This window comes from Tachypleus tridentatus, chromosome 8 (assembly GCF_004210375.1).
Source record: "Tachypleus tridentatus isolate NWPU-2018 chromosome 8, ASM421037v1, whole genome shotgun sequence".
NCBI lineage: Eukaryota > Metazoa > Arthropoda > Merostomata > Xiphosura > Limulidae > Tachypleus > Tachypleus tridentatus.
Window position 1 is genome coordinate 123,060,264 of NC_134832.1, and position 19,254 is coordinate 123,079,517.

The 19,254-nt window shown below is 35.3% G+C and overlaps 1 protein-coding gene across 5 annotated transcripts in view; it reads left to right on the plus strand.

The window, feature by feature from the left end:
* Positions 1-19,254, plus strand: part of LOC143223379 (uncharacterized) — a 169,670-nt gene that overhangs the window by 67,281 nt on the left and 83,135 nt on the right. For 4 of the 5 annotated variants that reach the window (XM_076451295.1, XM_076451299.1, XM_076451297.1 and 1 more), the window contains exon 2: positions 8,625-8,744. Coding sequence is in view for 1 of the 5 variants with exons in the window: in XM_076451293.1 (XP_076307408.1) it covers positions 8,664-8,744 (81 nt within the window). In the remaining 4 variants the exon portion in view is untranslated. Of the gene's footprint in view, positions 1-8,623; positions 8,745-11,366; positions 11,643-19,254 lie in introns of those variants that run through there. The other variant, XM_076451296.1, reaches the window with a different exon arrangement.

Genomic DNA, 19,254 nt, shown 5'->3' on the forward strand with positions numbered 1-19,254 from the left:
TTAGTTCCAGAAAAATCTCTACGATGATTAAAAAGTGTAGTAATTAAAATATTACTTAATTTTCTGAAAAACATTTTTCTCAAACAATATGTAACTTTCGTGGTTATAAATATATTTATTCTTGTTGGGAGGGAGAAGGTTTATTTTTGAATTTCGCGCAAAGCTACACAAGGGCTATCTGTGCTAGCCGTCCCTAATGTAGCAGTGTAAGACTAAAGGGAAGGCAGCTAGTCATCACCACCCACCGCCAATTCTTGGGCTACTCTTTTACTAATGAATAGTGGGATTGACCGTTACATTATAACGCTCCCCACGGGCGAAATGGCGAGTATGTTTGGTGCGACGGGGATTCGAACCCGCGACCCTCAGATTACGAGTCCAATGCTCTAACCCACCTAGCCATGCCGGGCCGTGGGGGGGGGGTAAAGAAGGCAAATCTTAATTTAACACTATCTTCTGGTTGACTAGAACTTTGTGTTCAATACAACATAACAGTTATGGTCAAAGCTCTTTTTCTACCACTTTATTATTACATGGCCAATTTACATAACTTGAAAGTTTTAACTTAAGCAAATTTAATTCTGATCGAAATTTTCTATGGAGTTTGTTTGTTTGAAGTTAACAACAAAGCTACACAATGGAACTACCCAAACAACAAAGCCACACAATGGAACTACCCAAACAACAAAGCCACACAATGGAACTACCCAAACAACAAAGCCACACAATGGAACTACCCAAACAACAAAGCTACACAATGGAACTACCCAAACAACAAAGCCACACAACGGAACTACCCAAACAACAAAGCTACACAATGGAACTACCCAAACAACAAAGCCACACAATGGAACTACCCAAACAACAAAGCTACACAATGGAACTACCCAACACGTGTATCGAAAACCGCTTTCTAGCGTTGTAAGTGTCAATGAGTAGGGGATTTTTTTAGAAAGAAACGCGATTGAAATTTATTTTGGGGGGTACTACGAGTATAAAAGGTCAACAAAATAAAAATACTTACATGTTTTAATCATAATACAATTTTCAGACTGGAATAATTATTCTTACTTTGTGAGAAACGATTGTATGATTTATTATCGTGTATTCTTTAATTGTTATTATACACAAGTTTTGCCATAAACGCTGTCATTTTATGTGTTTGAACAATCGCTTTACAATCACCATGCATACTATTCCGTTTAATTATTGGACTTAACATACCTAGTTTCATAACTCATGCAACTAAGTTCGAAACACTAGTTTTACTGTGTCACTCAAGCTCGAACAATCCAGTAATATATAAACGGTATTAACAAAGGGGCAAAGATAGTTTCTTTCATAATTTAAGGCAAAGCTACCCAAGACCTGTGTGCACATAGCTGTCCTAAATAATGAAATGACAAACTAGATTCTAGAGCAAAGGCAGCTAATCAGCATTACTTACCACCAACTCTTGGACTACTCTTAACTAATCGAATAAATGGACTTAACTGTGACTCTTATAGCACATTCGCTACTCGATAATCCTAAGTGCGTTATTCGCGAACTTTGATCTTGAGATTCAAATTTCGAGCACCCTAACCACTGTAGCACGTTTGGCCAACAAACTGGTTAAGAAACACGTTATTTTAAACTATGGCAGTATTGTGATTGATGCTTTTGTTTTTACATACATTTAAACTTTCTGAAGAGACACGGCTTTACAGTAAAGGTATTGTCTTCAGGTTAGTTTTAATACAAAAGGTACATATTTTGCCTGAGTAATGTAACTTTGCCACTTCTTACTCTAGGAAGTTCTTGTAGAACATTACACGAACATTTTAATTTCATTCTGACCCAAGATTATTCGTAGTTTTGGAAAATCCTAAAAAATCTGAAACCAACTTTCATTTGAATTACATCTTTAGTAAAGGCACGCAATTTGATAAAGTTTCTCAGTTCTTTACTTTTAACTTAATTGCGCAGAACTGTTCGATAAAATCAGCTTATTACTTTTCAAGGATGATTGTATGGAAATATGAGATCTGAAAGTTGGCTTGGATCACCAGTATGGAGGACTTTGGAATTTTTAGAATTACTATGCTCTCTCTAGATATATATTCAAATGGGTTAAAATATTGTACGCGCTATTTTGGTATTAAAAAACAACAACAACAAAAACACGTACATGTATGTGAATGTGTGTGCGTCTGTCTGACTGTGAGTCAAACACATTGCTTCACTTGTGCATATCCACTTTGTAAGGTTCCAACTCATACCCACGTGGCTTTACTGTTCTGTGCACCTGTTCACATGATCCTTGTTGCACCTGTAAATATAGAACGTAAATCTTGCTAATAACGTTTGCAATCTTACTGGGTTCACTAGCTTCAATCCCACGAGGTCGTAATTTTCTTCTCCTGGTTATTGCTTCAGATACTATAATATGAAAATATGGTTACTTAGCTTAACTTATAAACTACACATACATAATACGTTTACTGACATACTTTTCTATGCTTTTAATAATCCATATAGAATCCTGATCTTTAATAGACGGACCGTCCTTCTGAAACCCTAATTTTTAGCCATCAACGCCATTTCATTAAAGCTTGTTACAGAAAAGTTCAGCATAAAGGTCTTGCTTCTGTTCCACATGTAGCTGGCTTGCTATTTCTACAGCTGCATTTCTTTTCTGAAATAGATCTTGTATTAGTTCTTAATAAAGCTGTTAACCCATGCCCCTCCTCCTAAGATGTGGAACCAATAGCATCAAAACACAGTGTATTTTTTGTTTGTTTTTTTTATATGAGCAACGTGCGCGTCAGCAGATAGTCCATGGACTTAGAACAATAAAATACGACATTCGATTCTCGCGGTGGACACAGCAGATAGCCTTCTATGGCTTTGCTTTAAAAATAAAACAAACAAACATTAAGACACGTATCCTAAACTGTCAGGTCGGAAATCCCTGAGGTTTAGCCATTTTTAATTTACAACTCCTAACTGAAAGAAGGACGAACAATTAGCAGCATCTGCCACCAAGTATGCGGCTACTCTTAAACAAAGACCAGGATTGACTGTCACAGTTATAATGCTCCCACAGCTGAAAATACGCTACAAGTTTAAATGATGTATAACGAATACAGCCAGGCAAGCTAACCATTAGGTCATGTCCAGTTTCTGTTTCGACACAAAGTTATACATTAGGTCATCTGTGCTCTGTCCACTTACTACTGACCCTACTGAAGCCACATCCAACCGAAGATAATACAAACTTTTTCGTCGATAGCGAAAGACAACGAAATATTATATACTTTAAAACTGATTATGTTATTTATATACCTTTTGTACTTTTTATTGTTATTTAGATATTTTGAAGGAATGGCCATCTTTATACGCTATTAATTGTAGAAAACATTAATAAAATTATAGGGGAACTAGTTTTCAGTCTGTATTCGTATTTTCTTATAGCAAAGCCACATCGGGCTATCTGCTGAGTCCACCGAGGGGAGTCAAACCCCTGATTTTAAAATTAGTTTTCAACCCAGTGAGTTGAAATTGGCATGTAAATAACAGAGAAACCCGTTTGAAATATAGCACGGTGTAAAATGTTTAATCTTGTTGTATAGGTTTACACCCATTCATGAATATGTAAGCTAGATAAAATAAACTCTTGGAAAACAAAACCACCGATAACACTTTATGAGACTCAAATTTGAAGGTAAATTTAAAGAGAGATTATAAAGGTAGATAAAATGAATTGCAAACTGTTCTTCGTCACACTGAACTTTCAGATACAGCGTTTATTATTTAAATCTTTTGAGAAAAGTTTTTTTGAAGACTTACTTACACGTCGTTTACATTAACTTCATTATTCGCACGCGACTGTCTGACTTTGAATGGAAATACAAAACATAAAAGTAAATTAAAATATGCGTGAAGTTCTGTTCTCTTGATGATCATAGCTTATAAGGTAAGGTGACGTATGTAGTTGGTTTTCTAACTAAGAACATATGCATAGGAATATGAAGATTTCTACTGAAGGTTTGAACACAATTGGTACATGAAGATGTTCCAGATTAACTCGGGCGAATGAAGAAATCAAACGAAAACATAAACGTTTTATTGTACAACGTACACAAATAAAACAATACGTACGGGGAAAGCTCGTCACAATGGCAGTTTACAAAAGTTAATCAGCACAGGCTACTGGACGACTGGTTTTCTCCACATACGACAGGATAACTCTTAGTAATGGTTTACCAACCATAGCAACTAAGCGTAAATGATACAACACTTTGTATTAACATATGGCAAGCACTAGAATGATGCTTAACAATAGTTCGAGGTTAAGCATATTTGTTCAGTCAAAGTCTCAAGGTTAAGTACAGCTACTAAAGCTGAAATTAAAAAAAAAAAAGTCAATTGTAGGAATATTTAAATAATGATACAAATCTCTTATGTATTCATTTATTATGGGGCATCTTAAACTTCGTGTTATTGATAAAGTTTAACATCTATATTGGGCGGACATGATCTTACTGTTAGCGTGTTTGGACACTGAATCAAAGGGTTTATGTTTCGGATTCTATCATCGCAAAAACATGCTCCGCATTACAGGGCCGTTAGTGTAATATTAGAGTGAAAGTCAAATTCTACTATTTGGTCAGAAAAGAAAAAGTAACTCAAGGAGTTAGTGATGGCTGCTGCTAACTAACTATATTCCCTCTATAGGGTCAAAATAATAAAACAAGCATTTGTTTGTTGTTTTTTTTTTGTTTCAGAATTTACATGCCAAGCAACACAAGGACTATCTACACTAGCCGTCCCTACTTTAGCAGTTTAACTTTTGAGGGAAGGTCACTAGTCATCACTATCCACCGCCAACTCTTGGTATACTCTTTTACCAATGAATAGTAGGATCTACCGTGACATTATAACGTCCTCATGGCAAAAAGGGCGATCATGTTTGGTGTCATGAGAATTCGATCCCGCGACCATAATATTACTAATCGAGTGCCCTAACCACTTGGCCATGTCGGGCCGAAAACAAATACATCTTTACTTACGATCTTTTATAAAACACTGGCCGTTACTAATACCACATAACTTTCCTTCTAATTTTACTTCCTTTTCTAGCATGGATCCATCAGAAATTTAGTGATTGAATACTTATGTCTGTTTGTCGTTTGCTGCAATTTATCATTAACAAATGTTGTCAACCAACACAAAATATCAAATCTTGGTGTGATTATCACAGCAGTTCGTTCATCATAAAATTACTTGAACTTTAGTGGCAGTCAGTTGGCTAACTTCTTCTTTCGAATGTTTAAAATTTGAGGGGCCAGAATGCCCACGATAAAAAAAATAATATTTCGTAAGATTGAAACGACAACTATTTTTATAATAAATCATCCACACTGAAGTACATACTTGGCTAAATTTAGTTGACAAGCCATGTCACAGCTGGTAATATACTTGCGGAGCTTCGGCACCTGTTCAAAAGCTTGCATCAGACCAAACAAGATGAAAGGACTGACAATGTCCGCATCCAAAGAAGATGACATAAGTCATGTTATTATTAAATCACTTTATTTTAACGTACCTCTCATTCTGTACAATAATAATAATAATAAACATTTATTCTAGAGAGATTTTTGTTGCTGTTTGTAATTAAGCACAAAGATACACAATGGGCTATTTGTGTTCTGTCCACCACAGGTATCGAAACGCGGATTCTAGCATTGTTTGTCCGCAAATACGCCGCTGTGCTACTTGCGGGGGGGGGGGGGGATTTTAGAGAGAAAAGAAGTTCGTAATGTTTAAAATTCCAGTAAAATATTTCGTCTGACCATAAGTAAGTACTATTTGCGCGAAATTCAAAACAACCCAAACCAAACCATTAGTACTTCTACCAGCGTCTATTTTCAACTAAACAATCGGCAGTTTGAGTGACTATGGATTTAACCTCTCAGTTTCAGTTGCTGAGCTTCATAGTGAATCACTACAGGTAAACGTACCTACCCAGGAACTAAATCAGAAGTTTGCAGCCGGAACTGAACGCTGAAGGTGGCTGCAGCGTGGCACTTACAGAAATTTTTCGATGTTGAATCTGATCACCTAATTTGAGAAAAGATTTTTTTAAATGAAACTAGATGTATCTTTGAACCAAAACTTGTTGGATTAGTTGACTGGTGTTTCTTTTTTTGCCAGATTGAATCCACGAGGACAGATATTAGTGTTCACTATAAATGGCTGATGGAAATTATTATAACATTGTTATGTAATAATTTTAAAGATAACAGTTTCACGTAAAGTTTTTAACTTTAAAATTTAGTATGGTGATCGTTATTTTAATACTATTTTCGTAAACATGTATGTGTTTACGCCCATATACATACGTGTATATAAATTATAAATGAATATTAAGCATTTATCGTGTTGTTGTTTTTTTGTCAATTTCTTAGTCTATTTTAACTAAGAAATGCAACCATAGAAACTGTTGCCTATATTTTACCCTGTTAACTGCTATACTAGTATTCCAGTTACTGGAAACAGACTCCACAAAGCTGGCTAGTGTAATCGACGCTTAATGAGATGCATTCCTCCCCCCTGAGGAGGTCACAAACGGATTTTCTGTATTGATGCCAAAAAATGCATTAAGTGGACTAACAACATGCTTCACTCTGCTGCCAAATAACAGGAGAATATGCATCTGAAAATAATTGTAGAATAAGATACTGTTCCATTTTCTTAAAGGAATTCGACAGGTATTGCTGAGGTATGATGTGAACAGGAGTATTGATGAATATGTTGACTTCTATATTTGGCTGAAAGGCACAATTAATGTCACACTTTCCACGAACGACACCCTACATCCCTACACACTTTCATATGCTGGAGCGATTGGCACGCAGGATTCACCTAAATGGATAATAGCGTCCGTCCCACAGTTGTTAACCAATTGAGATATTCCTTGAAGGACAGAAGATTGACGAAATTGATAATCTTGTGTGCTCACCAAGCATGTATGTGATAATTTAGGGAGACATATATCCTGTTAAATGACTCCAGATTTAAACGTATCCTTGGAACAGTTCTTTCAGAAGAGCGATTGAGAATTCCTCTCGACTTTATCAACACTTTATCAAATAAACTGTCCGTTATTATCATATTCTACGTCAAGGATGAAGAGACATATACGTTTATTAAACGTTCACTTACGTGTCTAAACTGCGTGACAAATCCTTTTCACAGAACTGATCACCATATGTTTGACTGACATATCGACCTCGGCCCGACATGGCCAGATGGTTAAAGCGCCAGACTCGTACTCTGAGGGTCGCGGATTCGAATCCCCGTCACACCAAACGTGCTTGCTTTTTTAGCCATAAGGTCGTTATAATGTTACGATCAGTTCCATTATATCTAACAAACAAATAACCTGAAAGTCACATTTATCATGATGAGTCTTGTAGTAACGGAAACAAAAATAACTAAAGAAAGAAGATTTGGTAATGTCTTCAAATCAGTCGTGAATTCCAACAGAAAAACAAACTAAATAATACGATATATACACCATTTCTTGTCAACTATAGTGTTCAAGTAACTTATTGCTGGCATTGAATATCGCTACCTATCTCTAGGTGACAACTTATAAAATCCAGGTTTTGACTCTCGAGGTGAACGAAACATATGTAGCTCATTCTGATCTTTGATGATGATGCAAAAAAACAATAAAGATTTATCAATCAAATACGCGTCTGATGAACTTACTCCACCAGCACCTACAGTTGAAACACTTCCAAACCATTAGGTCATCTGCATTAACAAAAATAAACTGTTCAAATTTACTCAGAAATATCTCACCATAAGACGTTGACCTAACACTGCAGCCCCAAATGGTAAAAAGACGCCCGAAACTCACTTGACAAAAATGCAACTGCAGTTATTGGTCACTTCAGTGGTGTAATGGTAAAATGTTTTGGGTAGGAACATAAACTAAATCCCAATGTATTTACGGTCCTTAAATAGTACATAAACGTAAAGGCTGCATTGTGGGCATTTAATTTGTTACTAATTACAAGCCACTTATCAGTTAAAGATATATATATAACATCAGATGGCATATCCGAGTTATAAAATACAAATCTTCTATCACCTGTAGTGATAAAAGTGCAAGAGTGGAACTCCGGTCACACTGCATTTCTGGCTCTCAGTCTGTCCTCATGAATAGTCAAACCTTCCTCATTTGCTTGTACCACAACATAGCAGCACAAATAACCAAATATTTCAGACCCTTTACAAACGTGCTCATCATAACCATCTCTTTCGGTATACAGAAAGCGAGACAAAAATCCTACTTCTATTTTGTTCACATTCTTCTGATAAATAACAGGTGTTAAGCAAAACACGTTATATAGTTTTTTAAATAGAGCAAAGAAATCTATATAATATTGAATATATATCATTTTAACGCTAAAGCCAGTAACAATTATTTAATATCTTTGAGCACTCTACTGTGAGTAATTATTTAAATTTATAGTAAACAAGATACAACATGTGTACACAAAATGTATGATATTTTCATTGTACTTATTGTTAAATATTTGAATTCCTAAATCCGCTTTTCCTTTCAGGTCTAACAGAAGCCCACTCATCTGAAATGAAACACGAAGATGCTTGTCATTTCTCCACAAAGAAACTATTTCACAGATCCAAAACTGCTAGAGGGCGTTTCTCTCGGGATTCGTGTGATGGTAATGGTTTTGTGCTTTTGTTTTCTATTTTTTTTATTTTTAGTTCTGTATATTGGGTTGAGGAATAATTCGTGAGCGTTTTTTCAAGTTAAACAAATATATTCATAAATGAAACGCTTTCGCAAAATATTTCATGTCATTTGGTAGATAATTTTTTGCTCTAATAGATGGTGTGTTTGATTTTCATATGTCTTTAATTTTTGCTTTCATTTTCAGCTCATTAAATGGAATGTCAAGTGGACAAAATCGAGCGTTTTCGACACCATCTGCTTTTCGCATTTAATTTCTTGCAATTTCGTTTACAACAATGCATACTATATACCTAGGTATTACATGAAATAAAGTATCATAATAAATGTTTTGGGTGTAATGTGTTCATGCATTGAAGTATTGTATAGTCTTGCATGTAATGCTTGAATGAAATTATTTAAAAACGCTCACGAATTATTCCTCAACCTAATATATTAACGTGAAAAATATATAAAATATATGGTGTTTTGGAGCAATTTAGAAATATTAAACATTCAAATCGACAATAAAATTGTTCAGGGAAAACAATAAAATATCCGAAATTGAAACATTATCAAACTTGTACACATATTGCACATACATTGACGACCCGGCCTGGCCAGGTGGTTAAGGCGTTCGACTCGCAATCCGAGTTCGAATCCCCGTCGCACCAAACATGCTCGCCCTTTAAGCCGTGGGGGGCGTTATAATGTGACAGCCAATCCCACTATTCGTTGGTGAAAGAGTAGCCTAAGAATTGGCGGTAGGTGGTGATGACTAGCTGCCTTCCCTCTAGCCTTACACTGCTAAATTAGGGACGGTTAGCGCAGATAGCCCTCGTGTAGCTTTGCGCGAAATTCAAAACAAACCAAACTATTCCTAAACAAGATTATTAACCCTACGCTTCTACGCGTATTACGATATCATCCAATACGAGTATCTATTTCTAAATTGTTGTTTTGATATTTCTTGATAATGCGTGTTGGTATTTATGTTCACCATTTTGTACTTTCTTGGCGTTATCTGTATAAAACTAAAAATAATGATACTTACTCTAATAGAGTGTACCAAAAACAACACTGAAAGTGGCCTCGCTCGAATAGGTTAATTCTAGTTCTAAAAACAAAACAAACGACGCAAAATGACTATTTTTCACTTTATGTTTGTTTTTTAATACATCTTTTTGTCCTGATTGAACTGTGTATGGTTTACCAAAATGACTATTTTTCACTTTGTTTGTTTTTTTAATACATCTTTCTGTCCTGATTGAACTGTGTATGATTTACGGGTTAGTACAGCGGATTACACATCTGAGGATCCTTGTTTCTCGTCTTCTTACCGTAAAATTGCGCTCAACCCTTTCGAGAAGTGGGTGCGTTATAAGAGTTACAGTAAAATCTCATTACTCAAGTACAGTCGTTCAAGAGTTGGCTGGGATGCTGTTGCCTTGCTGCATTCCCGTTTATTTATCGCTTCAAAATTAGGGAATACTAACTTCAGTAGCTTTGAACAAATATTCGAACCAAATTAAACAAACGATGTTGGTTATGTTAACATTTTAACGATACTATGAAATCCTGGAAATGGAATTGATACGGCAGATTCTCCAGCACCCTATAGCAACAACAGTAAAATATGCCTTATATTTCAGCACTGAACGAGTACTTTCCACTGTAACAAATGTAACGATACAAAACATTAAATCGGGTTAATTGAATTTAGTGTTTGAAAATGGGAAAATGTTATTTAATCTATCAGTAAGTAACAGATTTGTGAGAGCAGACACATTTCAAGCCAATTATACAACAGATTCAGCCTCGTGATTAATAAAATATAACGACTCACTCTCAAAATCTCGTTAGCAGGAGGCTGATTTCTATCGAAATATTAAGCGATGTGTGTGTGTGTGTGTGTGTGTGTGTACAGAATGATGCACTCAAGTTCAACAGATATGGCCTTTGAAACTCTAGCTAGTAATATCTTGTTCTGCTAATTTTCTAAGCCATTCCTGGTAAACACGTGAGACTTGGCAGTGTTACAAACCTTACTCGTCAGCTTCAGCCTACATCTTATTGTTTTACAAAATGTGAACTTCTGACATTTGTCCCTGCAGGCAACGAATGGCGCTGTGACAAACAATTTTTACTTAACAACTACAAAGGCACCAATACTAAAAAATAAAAAAAAAAAAAATTGGGAAGCAGTCTCAAAGTAGTATAGTACTTAAAATAACTCCATATTTTAAAAAAATACTGTGTTACTCATATATTAATTAGATCCATCTATATCATCATATATTTATCCGATAGACCATATTTAAACTCATATATTATATATTTCTAAAGATATACGACGGTGAAAGCTTATTGGAAATGAAATATGCTATATGACTTCTTTGAAGGTAAGATCGAGATCGTGGAAGGTGCTGAAAATAGTACATCTTTATTGCACTTCCGGTTGATTAACGAGGAAGTTTTCGAACTGTAACATAGGTTTGGCACAGTGTATAATGTCTATTTTTGCATTACAGTTACAAACTAGATTCTGTGAAATGAATTATTGCCTCCACATTGTTGTAAACATTGTTCTATTGTTCTTATTTTTTTTGTTTAGATTATCTGGTAAAAACAAGGCTAAGTCTAGCCCAAGTATTGTTTTGGAATTTCACTCAAAGCCACACGAGAGCTATCTGCGCTAGCCGTCCCTAATTTAGCAGTGTAAGACTAGAGGGAAAGCAGCTAGTCATCACCACTCACCGCCAACTCTTGGGATATTCTTTTACCAACAAATAGTAGGATTGACTCTCACTTTATAACGCCCCCACGGCTGAAAGGGCGAGCATTTTTGGTGCGACGGGGATTCGAACCTACAACCCTCAGATTAGTCCAAGTAAGGATAACAAATTAATTTATTTCTTCAATAAAGATTTGCTTCAATCTCTTTCTTCTGTAGGCTTAACTTCAAATAGAAAACTCTCACACAGAAACTACTTTAGGTCTAATTCATTAATGACATTTAAACTAAAATTTCCTTTGTCGATAACAAATGTTGATTATCTTATAGAGCGTGTGTTTTCTTGTAGAAAACCCGCATCTGACTATCTGTTGTGTCCATCGAGAAGAATCGAACCCCTGATTTTAGCATTGTAAATCAGAAGACTTATCGCTGTCCTACCGGGAGACTAATTTTATAGAAGAGCTAATTCTCACTTAATAAGTTTAGTCGATCAGTCTTCTCGATCATCAAGTATTCCTTGTTTGTAGCTGTTGCTTCCCGAAACTTCTAGATTTTTGAAGAATTACGAGCTCCTTCTAGCAAACACTAAAAGTAAAACATTACAAATATAGCTTACAATACCATACAATAGCAACCTACTAAGACTGCGATTTGTTTGAATATCATTTGTTTGTTTGTAATTAAGCCTAAAGCTACGCAATGGGTTATCTGTGTTCTGCCCACCAGGGGTATCAAAAACCGGTTTCTAGAATTGTAGCACACATAGCCCTCGTTTAATTTTGCGCGAAATTTCAAACAAACCTCCTAGCGTTGGAAGTCTGTATAAAAACACAAATAAACATTATCAGAAACAAAATCAGAGCAGAAATTAAATTGCTAAAACAAAATGGGACAACTTTTGCTAGTTGATCCTAGAAAGGTTTTGGTCGCACCTAATAAGATTCACCAAACGAAGTCACTACAAGAAAATACCAAACACTAGAACATAATAACACTTTAGCGCGTACCACCACCAACCAAAAAAAAAAAAGCTGAAGCCTTCAGACATCAACTACAAAACACTTTCAAAACACATAATGACTCAGACATGAACAACTATTTCTACAACAGAGTAAACAATCATGTAACAAATAACATAGAATCATACAAACCATACAATATGGTTAATAACCATATTGTTATTAACAATAACACTAAAATACTAATGAGTATAATACCCTACTGCTCACCAAAAAAAATCACACTAACAGCACTCAAAAACTCAAAAAACAAATCACCAGGAAATGATGGCATACAAACAATTCTCCTCAAAAAAGGCACTTCAAAATTATTTGACCACCTATTAACTATGTTTTCTTATAGCAAAGCCACATCGGGCTATCTGATGAGCCCACCGAGGGAAATCGAACTCATGATTTCAGTGTTGTAAATCCGTAGACTTACCGCTGTACTAGCGGGTGGCAACCTATTAACTATCTTTAATTTATTTTTTTACTCTTGATACATTCCAGTTTCTTGGAAGCAAGCTAATATATTAATGTACCATAAAGAAGGCAAACCAGCTAATAAACCAAATAGTTACCGACCAATCAGCCTGACCAGCTGTGTAGGTAAAAATTCTTGAACGAATAATAAGTAATACACTCTCCGCATTTTTGGAGATTACTTCAAAATTACCTGTTGAAGAGAACGGGTTTAAAAAATTTAGATAAACGCCAGATCATTTAGTTAGGCTAAATGAAATAATAATTAATAGCTTTAATAATAAAGAATGCACTGTCGCTTGTTTCCTCGATACCGAGAAGGCATCCAACATTGTATGGAACAATGGTCTCCGGTTTCGTATGAATGAACTTGGATTACCGCGTGGAATAATTCGCTGGTTATCTAACTTTTTGGAAAATAGAAAATGCAGAGTAAACGTAGAGGAAACCTTCTCGGAGTTCTTCACTCCAGAAGCTGGCGTCCCTCAAGGAGGGGTGGTTAGTCCTATTCTCTTCATCATGTATGTGAATAACATGCCACTTAAAGACCCAAACCATGGATACTCGTCACAGTTCGCTGATGATGTAGCAATTTGGAAAAGTGCCCCAACACCAGCAATAGCAGCCACTTACATACAACCGAAACTAAACAGAATAAGTGAATGCTGCCAAAAATATACAATCAAAATAAATACAGCAAAGACATAATTAGTGATATTTTCAAAATTAACGAAACATTAAATAGAACCGCAGATTTATATGAATGGATTGCTTCTCCAGACGGCTACATCTGCAAAATTTTTAGGATTGATATACGACTCAAAATTTACCTGGAAAAAACATGTAAATAACAAAAACTAAAATTTGGCGAAGAATAAACTATGCTAGGAGTCTAACTGGTAAAAACTACGGAACTACACCAGAAAACATCATTAAAATATACAAAACATATATAAGACCAGTGGTAGACTATGCAGCTCCTGCATGGATTAAGGTAAGTAAACAACAACTGCAAATCAAACTACAATCATTACAAAATACATTAATTACAACAGCATATAGAGTACCTAAAACCACTTCCTCAAAGTTCATGTACAAATACTCTAATACACAAGCAATACCAGATAGACTTCTACATGGTACAATAAAATATTTTGATGAAAATTGGAGAAAAAACGAACTGTTATGTAAACTAGACAGGTATTGCATATATGATGAAGAGAGTCCTAAACACCTCTCCCCGATTAATTTACATATTAGATTATTAAGTTAAAAATAAATAAATAAATAAAAATATATAATAAATAAAATAAATAAAAATAAAATATATATACATAACAATAATAATAAATTAGTGCTAAAATAAAACAGGCCAGCTATGAGCTAGACTTAGTGAATCTGAAAGTACAATATACATAGACATTGCCCTGAAAACGGCCTGAGTAATGTTCATCACTGTGGCCTTCATGCAGCAACTTTAATATACTAAACAGTCCATATTAACAATGAAAAGAAAGGAGGAAGAGGTCTAGTGTACCTGACCCTCCCGAGTATACAAAATTTATATATCCAAACAACGAGAGAGTCCGCATACATACCGCTGTGTCAATGGAACGCTTGACTGAAGATATGAAAGGTACAATCAAATTTAAGTTTGAAATATAAAACATCAAATCTTCATGAAGAGTCTTTATTCAATTATGGGCATTTCACTAGGACTGAATGATCAAGTAAACAGTCTAACGTTTAAAATAATGTAATATGACAGCTTAATGTAAGGTATCTAAAACATGAGGACACAAATTGTTTTAATCAAATAAGCCATTATACACATCACCTTTTTTTCTTATCTGAAAGCATCAACTTAGTTGTTTTTTTTTGTCAATCCAAAAACCTTTATCTAAAACACCTACACAAAGACTTTGGTTAACTCAGGGTAAATCAGTAAGAGACAGGATTACTCTTACGTATTTATTCTATTTATGCTCTGAAATACAAAGTTATAACAAAAATATTACAACAAATAGAAGGAAAAGAAAAGTGGCGGGAAAGCTAGTGTTGCTTTCTTTTCTAAGACAGTTACTTTAAGAAATGTGATGCTATGTACGCTTAATTTAAAATGCATAGGGTGGAAATATTGTGTAGTTCGAAAAATAATATATCTTTATTCACGTGTATTTAAGAGAAGACTTAAAAATTTGCGAGTGTCCTATAGTTAGGTTACATCCTTAGAAACAGGATGTAAATACTTGTAAATTTGTATAAAGTTTGTGTTTGTTTAATTGTATTCCTGTTACCTTGGTTACCTCGAGCGGGTGGGGGTACGTCGTGCCTAAGTGAATTCATTGAGGTGAGTTTGATCATATCCAGTTATTTTCATGGTGTCACGTTTTAATTGAACTCAACCATGGCGCCCCCAGTAAGTGAGTTATCTTAGATATCGATTTCATCACGTATTCTGGTTCAAGTTGATCTTAAGGATGAGCACTCGAGTTAGTAGAGCCATCTTTTATGGGTTTCTGGATACGGGATAAAAAGAGTTTAAAATATCATGAAAAAATACGATCGTCTAGAGAGAAACCTTTCCAAATTATCCAATTTGATTATAAAATAAATCAGAGAACATGATTATATGATCACCGGAATATTTTAAATTTGATCTGGTGGTTAGGGTGCTCGATTCACAATCTGCGGGTTCGAATCCACACCACCAAAGATGTTCGCCCCTTTTAGCTATGGAAACTTATAACGTGACGATCAATTCGACTATTCGTTGGGTAAAAAAAAGTAGCCAGGGAGTTGACGGTGGGTGGTGATGACTGGCTGCCTTCCCTCTTGTCTTTCACTGCTAAGTTAGATACCGCTATCGTAGATAGCCCTTATATAGCTTTGCGCGAAATTCAAAACAATTTTATCTCAAAACAGTTTTGCAATATAAATTTTAATTGTTTCATTTCAGTTCAAAAGTGGTGAAATACTGCGCTAGTAGTCCCTAATTTAGAAGTGATGGATTAGAGGGAAGGCAGCTTGTCAACATCAAGTCGTAGGCTACTCTTTACTAGCAAAAATAGATATTGAGAGGTCACATTACAATGCCTCGACGGCCTAAAAAGTGAGTACGATTAGTGGCAGGATTCAAACCTGCGACCTGCAGGTTGCGAGTCAAGTACTCTAATCACAAATCCATGCAAGGTCCCCTATTTTTATTTTATTTTTACAAAAGGTGCAATTGATTTGAATTCATGAGGTATGTTTTCATTTGCAAAACCTCCATCCTAGACACCATTCTAGCAGCCCTTCTCTGAACCATTTCCAATAAATAAATGCCTACCTAAGGTTATGGGCAGAAGACTGAACACAGTACTCCAAACATAGCCTTTTTTAGACTTATATTCAATATTTCTGTAGTACCTAAAATTCCATTTGCCCTGCCACTAGCAACAGCACGCTGCTTGGATAGTTTAAGAGACTGATGAACCATTACGTCAAGATCCTTTTCTCCCGTAACGGTGTTAAGGTTATTCCCATCCAAAATATACTTATTAATCAAATTATGATAACCCACATGCATTATCTTGCATTTATCATTGTTAAACCCCATTCGCCATTTATTTGTCCAACATACTAAATTATCCAAATCCTTTTGTAAAGTAGCAGCACCCTCTTCACAGCCAGCAACACCCAATACCTCGATATCATCAGCATATTTAAGTAATAATATTGACCATTCCGTCATCTGAGTCATTGATGAATGTCAGAAAGTGCAAAGATCCTAACAACAGAGCCCAAGAGTACCACACATGTGGCATTAATCCAGTATGGCTGAACACCATTTACAACCTTTTGCTTTCTTCCATACAGCCACTTTTCTATCCAATTAGCTCATTTATCCCCCACATTTATAGAAATATGTTTTTTACAATCTTTTTATGTGGCACGTTATCACATGTTCTCTCACCCTCATCTGCATGAGCAGTAAGTAACCTGTTCAAAGTCAAAAAAGTGTAAGGCAAAATTTTCCCTTCGTAAAACCATGTTAACTATTCATTAAAATTCTAAACTTTGTTAACTTAATTTGCAAAGTATCTTTCATCAGACTTTCCAAAACTTTTCCCACAACAGATATAAGATTAATAGGCCAATTATTATTGGAAACTTTTCATTACTTCCTTTTTAAAAAGAGGAGTAACATTAGCCAACTTCCAATCCTCTGGTACCTTACTACTATTTTTTTTATTACAAATCATTGAATAGTGGCCAGGTACTAAAGAATTGAAAGTTAAACAAAAAGCTACACAATGGACTATCTGTGCTCTGTCCACCACAGGTACTGAAATCAGGTTTCTAGTGGCGGGAGTCCGCAGACATATCGCTGTGTCGCCGGAGCCTAATCGTTTTTTTTTTAAATATATTTTTAATTACCTCAGAATTAGTGCTCTAGCAACACAGCGATATGTCTGCGGACTCCCGCCACTAGAAACCCGATTTCAATACCTGTGGTGAGCAAAGCACAGATAGCCCATTGTGTAGCTTTGTGCTTAAACAATCAATTAACTCAGAATTAAAGTAATCATATTTTCGATCTTCTTTATTTCCATCAGCTGTTCAAGATGAAGAATATTGCTTACATCTTCATTAGTTAAAATTGAAGAAAAAATAGAATTTAGTAACCCAATCATCTTATAATTATCAGCTAAGTACCTTCCACGACCTTTCTTCCGAGATCCTACAATCACTTTAGCGTTTGCTTTACCTTCAATGTATTAAAAAAAAATCCTCACCGTTACATTTTACATTTTCAACCAACTTTTTTCTATATCCACTTGGATGTCATAATTTCCTGTTTGACTAACTTAATTGAGCTTTTATAATCTTCAATACCTCTCGTTATACCATTCGATTTAACTTATATTTCCAATGCTTTCTTTAATTTTCTCTCTTAAGAACCCTGTGAGCCACCCTAATTTTTTGCTCGCAACTTTTTCTTCTATAAGAAATGTGTTTATCTCGATTATCTAAAAATTTTCCACATTTGTTCATTGTCTCCAAATAACTTAGCTGCTCAATTTATAACAGATAAGTTTTGTTGCATCCCTTCAAAACTTGTTTCGAAAATTGTGATCAAAATATAATTAATCCTAACATCCATATGCAGCAAAATATCCAACTTCACAAAGAAATGATCACATGTACCCATGCCTTCCCCGATTTACACTAGGCGTCAAACAAAAATGTAGGAGTGGCAAACGTGGAATTGAAATAAACCTGTCATAATTCTTACTTAACAAAAGTAGGAGAAACCTAGGGAGTTTTGGAGTACACTTCCCTGAAATATTTTAAGTATTTTTAAAATTAGAGTAGTAAATGAAAGTTATTTTGATGCAATGAAGATCAAAAGCGATATTAATGTTGAAACAACAGCTTAAAAACAAATTTAGATTACTTTTCAATTTTGGGACTGCTATGGCCAGGTGGTTAAGGCACTCGAACTCGTAATCTGAGGGTCGCAGGTTCGAATCCCCGTCACACCAAACATGCTCGCCCTTCAACCGTGAAGCTTTATAATGGGACGGTCAATCCCACTATTCGTTGGTAAAAGAATATCCCAAGAGTTGACGGTGGGTGATGATAACTAGCTGCCTTCCCTCTAGTCTTACACTGCTAAAGTAGGGACGGCTAGCGCGGATAGCCCTCGAGTAGCTTTGCGCGAAATTCAAAACAAACAAACCTTTTAATTTTATGACTCTTTTCAACTCTCTGTTTATGACAAATCATTCTTCTGAACCAAAAACTCAATTCAAGTTAGCGAAATTGTGAACACATAGAAATTTATGACAGGGGTCAAAGTGGCTGCTGGCCTCACATACTGGAGATGAAGTCCTTGGCTTTCACTGTTCTGATATTTATTATAAAACTTGAAAATATTCTTTTTAAGCATATTAGATTGTTTCTACTTCTTAAATGATGCTAATAATAACTGAATTATAAATCGTAATCCACATGGTTACGATGTCTAGTTAAAGAACAAGACCTAAAAATAACATGTTTCGCCTGAAACAGCTGTCCACGATTGCACAATGCATTAAATCCCCAACACAACATGCATATACAAACTCTTAACGCGTGACATATCTTACAGATGCTATTTTTCTACTTATTTACTACTATAAATAAACATGATTTCATTTCCATTTCCACCTGTTATTCGTAAAATAAAGACCCAAGTATATCATTCACAGCTTCCAGAATCACTAGTCATATTTTATGTCCACAACCTGGAG